At 43.6% G+C, this 9,879-nt stretch overlaps 1 protein-coding gene across 1 annotated transcript; it reads left to right on the forward strand.

The window, feature by feature from the left end:
* The first annotated feature begins 881 nt into the window (after nt 1-881).
* Nucleotides 882-2,645, forward strand: tnnt2c (troponin T2c, cardiac). The gene has a single exon (XM_086146134.1). It carries the CDS (start codon nt 929-931, stop codon nt 1,715-1,717), a length of 789 nt encoding a protein of 262 aa, XP_086002260.1. The 5' UTR covers nt 882-928; the 3' UTR covers nt 1,718-2,645.
* The last annotated feature ends 7,234 nt before the right edge of the window (nt 2,646-9,879 follow it).

A 9,879-nucleotide genomic window follows, 5' to 3' on the forward strand; every position in this document is an offset into this window, starting at 1 on the left:
CTCCGTGGCAAAATATGTCTTCATAAATTCGGCAGTTGCAATCGGAATAATGGAAGCAAATTTTTAAATTCTATTTGATGTTGATAAAAAACAAAAAACAATGCTGAAAAGATGTTAAAGATTCCACAGTCATGTGTTTTTCTTCTTTGTGACTCAAAAACGACATTCTTTTGGTGCCCCGTGTCTGTGATACTCAAGGTAACATTCTGAGGTAAAAAAAACCTCTTGACAGCTGTTACTTCCCATCGTCAGAATCTTCCCCGCTGCTGCTGTGTTTATAAAGAGGCCATTTGCTTTGTAAAAGGATATTCTGAGGTGCCACATGCTTTACCATCCCAGCTTTAAAATTGTCATGAGGGATTAACAGATTGCCCAAGTTGTGAGTGCGATGAATCATCCCCTGGAGTCGCTGTGATTTTAGTGTAGTTTGGCAGATCAGCCTCTGTGTTGTATTTGCTTCCAAGTCATCTTCCACCATCCTTCATTAGAGACAGTGGGAACATGGAAAGAGACATGGCAAAGGTTAAAACTAGGGATATTATTTATCCTGGATGAGGCTCTGTGTTGCTTTGTGGTAGCTTGGAAGCATAAGTGTGTATGTCGCATCTGTTGTGCATCTGAAATAGTCTCACAACTCAGCCTTACAAAGGAATGAGGAGCTTCAGGGTAAGAGTAAACCGGGGGACTCTCTGGTGGTGTGTGTGTGGGGGGGGGTATGGGGAGGGTGACAAGACTTGCTGACAGAGAAAATAGACTTTTCCATCTGTCTCAGAGTTTGGCCTACTGCTGACCCACCCTGGAGACCCCCCTTGATCACATGCCCAAGGCAGACCCATAAAATCCTCCCCAGTACTGAAGGACCTCCAGTCCTCACTCCTGCCACTCCTGAGCTTTCTTGAGCCATCCTGTTCCTCTCTCTGGTTCAGTCATGTCAGACAGCGAGGAAATGATGGAGGAGTTGGACTTGGTAGAGGAGGGAGAGCAGGAAGAGGAGGAAAAGAAACCCGTAGAGGAGAATGAGCATGGGGAAGAGTCCAAGCCACGGCCCAAGACAACCTACGTGCCTAACATTGCACCTCCAAAGCTCCCGGATGGCGAGAAGGTGGACTTTGATGACCTCCATCGCAAGAGAGTGGAGAAGGACTTCAATGACCTGCAGACGCTTATTGAGCATCACTTCACCAACCGCCAGAAGGAGGAGGAAGAGCTGGTTGCCCTGCGCACCCGCATTGAGCGCCGTCGCTCCGACCGTGCCGAGCAACAGCGTGTCCGAGCTGAGGAAGAGCGAGAGCGGCAGGCACGTCTTGCCGAGGAGCGGGCCAGGCGAGAGGAGGAGGCAGCCAAGCTGCGCGCAGAGGAGGAGGCCAAGAAAAAGAAGATCTTCACCAACAAGTCCTTTGGTGGTTACCTGCAGAAGGTGGACCAGAAGAAGGGCAAGAAGCTGACTGCACGGGAAGAGAAGAAGAAAGCATTGATGGAGCGCAGGAAGCCGCTCAACATTGATCACCTCAGCCAGGAGAAGCTGGCGGAGAAGGCACAGGACCTGTGGGAGTGGTTGCACCATCTGCATGCTGAGAAGTTCGAGCTGGCTGAGAAGCTGAAGAGGCAGAAGTACGATATCCATGTGCTGAGGAACCGAGTCAGTGACCACCAGAGGGGCTCCAAAGCCTCCAAGACAACCCACGGGGCCAAGGGCAAGTCAGGGTCCTGGAAGTGATCCCAGGGATTGTATTCAATTGAACAGAGACTGGTGTTATTCTGAGAGGAAGGGACTGAAGTTAATCATATTTATATATATATACATATGCATACATATATTTGCTTGTAAGATTAATTAGAAAATTAAACCTGTGTATATGGTGGATCTGTTTTCAATAAACCACCAGAAATTATCTTTGCAGTCATTTAATCTTTGCATCTTTCCACCTGCTCGGGGTCAAATGCTTTTTTCCCACATACCAACACTTATTCATAACTAATTTCTTAACATAATGAAAAGATCATAATCGAACCCATCACATGGATGAATCTTGTTTCATTTTTGAATTGTTTGTTTGGAGACTTGTGATCAGCTTACTTCTTTATCTCTCAAATAGTTTATAGTTAATTTACTCAGATAATTTCTATATAATTTTCTTTTTTTTTTTGGTTTTCCATCCATCTATCACAATTGTTCAGACTATATATTTTCAGGGCTATATTCTTTATTTTATTTTTGGTGATCTCACTTACAAATGTGTTTTTTTTTCTGGTATTTGTCTCTAGGGTTCTTTATGAAATACCAGTCCCTGCCTTATTAAACATTTATTTAGTACCTATTTTTCTAAAGTTTTTGAATGAAAATTTGACAGATATATTAAAATCTATGACTTACAGCCTGGATGTAAATAATGATAATCAGAATATGGGGACAGCAAGGAGGATCCTGGTTAGACTCCAACAGGTGGCTGGGAGTTTGTGTGTTCCCCCCTATATCTGTGTTTGTTTCCTCCAGGTTCTCTGGTTACCCTCCACTGTCCAAAAACCTACTTCAGGGTAATTAGATGCTGTAAATTGTGTCTTGAATGGTCCGAGGTGTTCACTGCCTCTTGCACAATGACATCTGCAGAATATGTGGTACAGATAAAGAATGAATAACAATAATACTTGTGTCTCAGTTGATGATAAATTCTTTGTGATACAATCCTGTGTTGTCTGAAAGGGAGAAAAAAATTTGGTGATCGTGAAACATTGTGTAAAACATTCGAATTCCAGCAGGTGCTTCACAGTTAAGATCTCACCAGTTGTTAATTCGGTTTCCTTGGCTCATGTGTTTTCAAGCAAAAGAGTCAACAGTGACTGAAAGGTCAGGCTTAGGAATTCTCCAAAGCGGAACAAATTGCATGGGGATGGGAAATAGGGGGCAGTTTGATGACCAGACTGCAATCTATAACTTCCAGCTGCTCGGCCTTTTGCTCTGTCTGGTTCTCCCCTGTAATTCATGGTCAAAATTACCTGATGCTTTTGGAGGAAGATATATCAGGGTAGACCTTCGATCAACGGGCTCGCCTTCGGTTGAACAGCTGGCCTGAGGTCATGGAGCCAGAGAAACAAGCTGTATGAGTCATGATAAAACATGCTCCGACATCTACCTCAACATACAATACATGGGTAAGAATATTTCCGCTGGTTCACCAAATTATATGACAGCACGCATTGAAAGCTTACATCTCGATGGACCAAAATCTGATGGACAAAACCTTAGCGTTGACAGCAGATACTACCTTTGCTTAATTTCATGGAAAGTAAACACCTTGAGGTAATTGCATTCCTTCAAACTGCCCTGCAATGATTTTTTTTACACACATTAAGGTAATTTCTTGTATGTTTCCTATATGTTTTAGTAGTTTGTACAAAATATGAAACTTCCTCCATTTACAGACCAGAAAACCTTGGGGTCAGCAACAGGTATTTCTGCATCCTGTCTTTTTGTCACTGTCACTGTTTCTAGGCTGCACAGCATTGCTGGTTTCACCACTGTCTTTTTGAAAATGTGATAGAATGTTCAATCAGCTTTTAGATAGAGGGCAACTGGAGATAGATTTTCAATAAATATCTTGCCAGTGTATAAATTGCTCGCTTATTTCCTGATAAACATTAATTCATTCAATATTTACCGCTTATCCTGCACCATCCCAGCTGTCATTGGGCGAGAGGCGAGGTTCACTGTGGACCGGTTGCCAGTTGAACGCAGCGCAACATGTAGAGACAAACAACCAGTCCCTATTTCATTTGCAGGTCTGTGCAATATAGAGTCTACCATTAGCTTACTGCATGGGAGGATACCAGAGAATCCAGATAAAACCCACAGGGATACCATCCCTACAAAAAGGGCTAAACACTGCACCACTGTGCCAATTAAAAAAGACAATTCTGAAAACATCATTCCTTTAATATTTAATCTATCCTCAACTTGGAGTGCAATTTGCAGGGAGCAACACTGCATTTAAATTTCACTCCATTTAGTATTTTCTGGGAATTTCAACCTCATACAACATGTTAGATCTTAATTATTTTTAAAAGTTCCTGTGATTTTTAAACACATTTTATTTTTAGATTTCGTTTGTTTACCCTCTAGCTGATATAATTGCAATATGATTTCTACAAGTTTAGCAGATAGATCAGTACTCTTGCTGTTTTACAGTTTCACCTGTGTTGAAATAGATAATAATTTTAGAATTGGTATTATTAAATCCTACATCTAGCAATGTGAAAAGCATCAGCACCATGTGTCTATCTGGGTACTGTTTTAAGGCCAATGCCAGCAGTAATGACACAAAAAGGCACTAGGAGGCTCTAGAACACCAATTTCAGCACACAGTCTTGAAGAGGCTCTTTCACCCAATGAAATGTTTTTGATATGTTTGTCATATGGTCATTGCTTTTGACTTTTCTCTCTTTGTGATCCCTCAGAAGAGAACACAAAACCTATTGAGATGTCCCCTGGCTCAAGGTTCAACAACTTTTCAGGGTCCAAATTCCCTAAAATAAATATGAAACAAACTCGCATTAAGTTAATTTAGTTGTTCCAGATCTTTGGGTCGCATCAAGCTGTTTATAATTGGTAATTTTTGAGGAGAAGATTTTTCTGATTTCAATTATGCCCCTACTTGCAGGTCTGTGCATTTTTCCTCCCGAATTATCCCGCTTTCTCAGAACAAACACACTCAAAGGTGCAACTGGAAAAAATAGTAAGTATAATTTAGCAGATTTCTGTCTAAAATTTACCATTCAACCTTTTCCTGACCCTGGAGGCCCCACCATTGGACCAAACCTGGCAAAGAATAGTAGTTTTCTCTTTTTACTGTATTACCTCTGAACTTGTCAGACAGAGCAAGAGGACATTTCTCTCCCCTGTGGCACTTGATTGTCACTCAGGCTTGGACAATGGAAGCCTCAAGGCCGTGACAAGCCTTTAAAAGCCTCTACCAGTCTAGCCATATGCTAGCAGGTTTCCATGGAAACAGGGAGAGGCTATTGCCACAGTCAGATTTTAATGGCCGGTGCTAACACACCCACTTGTGCAATACCTGCCACATAGGATAAAAGCCATGGGTGTTTTTGTCGACGATGATGTAATAAATGATGCCCAGACATACGAGGAATGTCAATCTACAACCGAGAAAAATGATTTTCCCACAGTGCAGATGTCATTTAAAGTAGACACTGCAGCAGGATGTAGATGTAGTTGATGTTAATCCCCCGTCACTATAAAGTCAGCAATGCAGTTGCGCAGATTGAAATCTGCTTTCAAATCATTTCTTTTTAGGTTTTTGTTTTTTGAATTTTTTATATCTGCTGTATTTTATTTCATTTTCACTTGCAAGACACTTGGCAGGTCAATTACCCCACAATTTTTCCAAGTTAATTTGTTGCACATTTTCTATTGGTAGTACTGTATGTATCAGACTTTCTGTTTGCTTCTTATGGTAACTTCTCACATATTCTCATGTCGCAGTAGTTTCTTGTTGACTCTATTTTTCTCAAGATTGAAGATAATTTCTTTCACTTTAAAACCTGTGACTCAGATTGATTTACATGCAAACTAACAATATCACTGTCCATCAGTATTAGAATGATGTGAGTTGGCACGTATGCATATGCATGTGGGTGCACATAAATGCATGAATGTCTGTCATGTCACGTGCACGTGTCAGTGCACCTGGAACAGCAGCTGCAGAGTCCTTCGAGGAGTCGAATCATTAGTAACCATTGGAGCCGAGAGGAGAATGTAAAACCTGCACGACTGACAGCTCTGGTGCTACAATATCCTCTCTAACCATGTTGTATTCTGATTTGATCATCCATCCCATATTTACTGTTTAATTGGTTAAAGCTGCTCACGGGTATTTGTTTTGCATCTCATGGTGTATTTTGGCCATAAAATGTCAGCGTTTGTCTTGCAGCAACTTGCTGGAAGGTGTGTAAAATCCTTTCTCAAACAGGATTAGAGCTCAGCCAGCACAGCAAACCATCACATCATTGGTCATCATCAACCTTTCTCGGCGTTAATGTGTTCAGCAAGGCAAATGTAAATGTCTTTGCAGAGATTATATATGTTGTTGTTTTGCTTGAGTTACATATCAGACAACTATCTTTTTAGTCTCATATGTCTTTTATTTTTTACATCTTTTTATTATGTCCGGGTTACAAGAGGATTAAAAACCTTCACATCTCGATCCATTGGGGCTGCAAGATGATATTAAGGAGATTAAAAAAAGGATTAATATGATTAATATTTGCCTCTTTGTCTATTTTGTTCTTTTCAACAATTCTTTAATTTAGAACCATTTAACGTTTTTCTTTTTCTCCACAAATTCCCTTGACTTTAGTCTAAATATTGGAAAAATGTTGTTCCGATTTTGCAATCAGAGACCCAAGATTAACATGGAATAATAAAAAAAACAAAAACCAGCGAGGCCTTTTACACAAATAGCTGCAGGAAACTACCTTGAGAACAGGAAATGACAAAATTTATGAATGTTTGACATCATGATATTGTAACTTTTTAGTCAGGGAAACACCCGGGTGATGGTAAAACATCTAACTAAAACTAACTGCCTGCCGCCTGCATCCACTGCAGCACTCGGTGCAGTGCAGTCATAGCTGCGTCGAATGAGCTGCCATGGAAGAGGATATCGTCCAGGAACATCAGACACTCACAGCGAGGCACACCTGCTAACACCCTAAGGCGATCGAAGGTGGCTGGAGAGTCCATTGCTGAGACCAAAGCTGAGAACCTTAAACTGTCACAGTCCTTTTCCTGTGCAGAATGCTGTCTTGGGCCGGGCCTCAGCAGAGAGTGGAACCTGCCAGTATTCACTCCTTAGGTCAAGCAGGGGGACCCCGCCACCAGATCCAGGCACTCATCGACGTGTGGGAGGGGATAAGAGTCTTTTCTGGTGACCTCATTGAGCCTTCAATAATGAACGCAAGAGTGCCACTCACCCCCCTTCTTTGGCACCATAACCACTGGGGACGCCCAGGAGCTTTCAAACGGTTCAATGATGCCTGCAAACTGCATCTTGGCAGGTGCTCGCTAAGTGCCGCTGCAAAAGCTCCTTCTGCTGTTGTGCACTGAGGTTTTCTGCACTCCTTTGCCATACCTCACGCAGTGTTTCTGTTTTTTTCTCCTCCCAGCCTGGTATACTTCCACAACCCCCTGGCTTTGGCACTGGGGACCCCAGGGTACCTGCAGGTACAGTTGGAAGGCATGCGGCCTGCTCTTGCCATTGCTGAAAATCTGGGAGGGTTGCACATGTAGCTTCCTGCCCTCTCTGATGGCTCTTCCCCACGCAGCAGGTGTGGGTTCCTGGAGGCAGCACTGCTGTATGCTGGTTATCTGGAGGCCCCCTATCCACCACCTGTCCATCACTAAAACCTAGGGTACTGTCGCTTAACTGAAGTCCACCTTGCAGCCCTTCTCTTGCAAAAAGTCCAGCCCCAAAATACATGAGTCCCGCCTATGTGACCCCCTCTGTTTCCCACAGCCTTAGCCACGGTGGGGCAGTTTCTTTTTCAGGTGTCCGACCTGACAGAAGCCCCAGCAGAGGCATGCCTGGCGCTCCGGCTGTGTTTGCTGGACTGCTGCCTCTGTGCGCTGGCGACGCTCCACAGCAACAGTGAGGCCCTTGATCATTTAAGCCACCTCATCCAACCATGGTGACCGCTTGACAGTCATATCACACTCCCCAGCTGTTCTAACCAGGGAAGTAGCACCCTGTAGTGCAGTGCCCATCACAATCTCTCTCTCCAGCGGATATTTGAGGGCGTCAGTCAGAGTGTGGGGGTGAGCTAGCTGGGTGTGAACGCGCAGATCAGGAGGGGAAAGTACTCTGATAAACCGGTCATGTGCCAATTCGATTTGCACTGTGTTGGGTATGTGCACATATGCCCGCCATGTTAGACCATCAATATTGTTTGTCAGGGCCCTTAGTGACTCCCCTCTGCATCCCTGACGACCGTGTAGCTCCGATCTCAAGAGCTCTGAACGAAAACACTGTCCAAACCACCACCATAGCGCACCCGAAAGCGCACTTAATTAGCTCTCTCACTCAGGTCTAAAAGCAGCAGCATCATCCCTCAGACAAAGGGCGAGCAGGAGGGCTTTTTGCACATCAGCCCAGTCGCTTGCATGAGCTAACAATTTGAATCGAGCATGGAAAGCATCCCGGTCTGATTTCCCAGTGTATTTAGGAGTCTTTGTCTCCACCGGTGCTTTCAGTCCACGGGCGCCGCCAGCTTTGTTTACATCCTTGCCAAACGCGTTGCCTGACGTTATCGGTGCTCGAGGAAAACACTCTTCGCTAACCTTTCCTACCCCTCCAGCTGCTGCTGAGAATGGCTCTTCATAAAACGCTGATTCACTCTTCACTTTGGTGTGTTTCTGACGCTGAGTGTCAAACTGCCCTTTCCCCCCAGTGTAGAGCAAGCATACCCTCCTCCTCCTCCTCCATCATGATACACACCACACGATCCATCACATTGTCAGAACAATGTGCCAGCGAGGACAACTTTTCTTCCACCAGGCGAACTGATTGAACAGTAAGTTCACTTCTGATACCAGTTGGAGTGTTTTAGTCAGGGAAACACGGTGGTGACAGTAAAAGGTCTGTTCAATGAGCAATAGCTGTTGTTGGCCACAACCACGCCACACAAGCCTGCAATAAAACTGTTCCCGCTCTAATCCAGGTAAAAAAAAACAAAAAAAAAACTCATTGCACCCCAAATAACACCCACATAATTCCTAGCAACCCCCAAATCACACAGAAAACAAGCATCAACATAAACCCTAACATTTGTGACTCGCTAAAATATTTACCTGTGACAGCCATAAAAACATCCTGTGAATTATGTACATCCCGATGTTGTACATTTTAAATGCTTCAATTTGGGTGTTACATAAATTTATTTCCAAGAATATCAGAAATTTTGGACAGCAGTTTGTTGAACATCATCTGAGATGCTGCTTTGGTATTTCATTATCTATTTATTATATATTATGAAGGCCATTATAACTTACTCCTGTCATACATTTATCCGCTGCTGGTTTAATTGGCTGAAACCCAGCTGAGACATAATTACAACATTAGTTCAACATATAGGGAGTGTAAACAGCAGCTGGCTGCACCTAAGTGCTATCAGTACACACAGTACAACATTGGTTTCTTTATTTAGAGTGAGTGTGTGTGGGTGTGTGTGTGTGTGTGTGTGTGTGTGTGTGTGCTCATTGCACTTGGTTCCTTTGAATTATTTACAAGATTCCTTAATGAGAATCATATATAGATATGATTAGAAGGCACCACCAGAGTCTGAAAAAATAAAATAAAAAGTCAAACTAATTTCCCTCTCTTGTAATATCACACAGAACTCACATACTCAATACATAACTAATCCATAGGTTTTTAACAAAATAACAATTTTTTGGAAAACATAGGCATGATACTTGAAAGTGACTGAACAGACTTCAATCATTATGATACTACGGGGGGCGCTTCTCTCGCTGTGCTTCTCACAGTGGTGGTGCCTATGCCCGCGGCGGTAGTGCTTGCACCTGCGGAAGCAGTGCTTGTGGATGAACCAGAGCCTGGTGCGGCTGTGTCCATCAGTGCGGCGGCTCAAGCAATGAGTCAGTGTGGAGAGGGCACCTACTGCCTTCCCAGTTTTCTTCCAGGAGCGAGCCGCGGCAGGAACCTCCGTGGCGACAGCCTGGACAAGTGAGCTCCCCAGCTCTTCGGGTCATGCACATGATGACACCTTTGCGGATACAGGTGAGACAGGGAGCTAGCTGGGTGAAGCTGAAGATATGGAATGTAAGATGGAGTCAGACACTGTTTTAGT

The sequence above is a fragment of the Fistularia commersonii genome, chromosome 5 (genome assembly GCF_037954325.1).
Source record: "Fistularia commersonii isolate RoL2024-O1a breed Wild chromosome 5, RoL_Fcom_v1.0, whole genome shotgun sequence".
In the NCBI taxonomy this organism is placed as follows: Eukaryota; Metazoa; Chordata; class Actinopteri; order Syngnathiformes; family Fistulariidae; genus Fistularia; species Fistularia commersonii.

What these genes read in the sequence shown, in the direction of transcription:
- tnnt2c (XM_086146134.1), top strand. Translation starts at nt 929, where the DNA reads ATGTCAGACAGCGAGGAAATGATGGAGGAGTTGGACTTGGTAGAGGAG.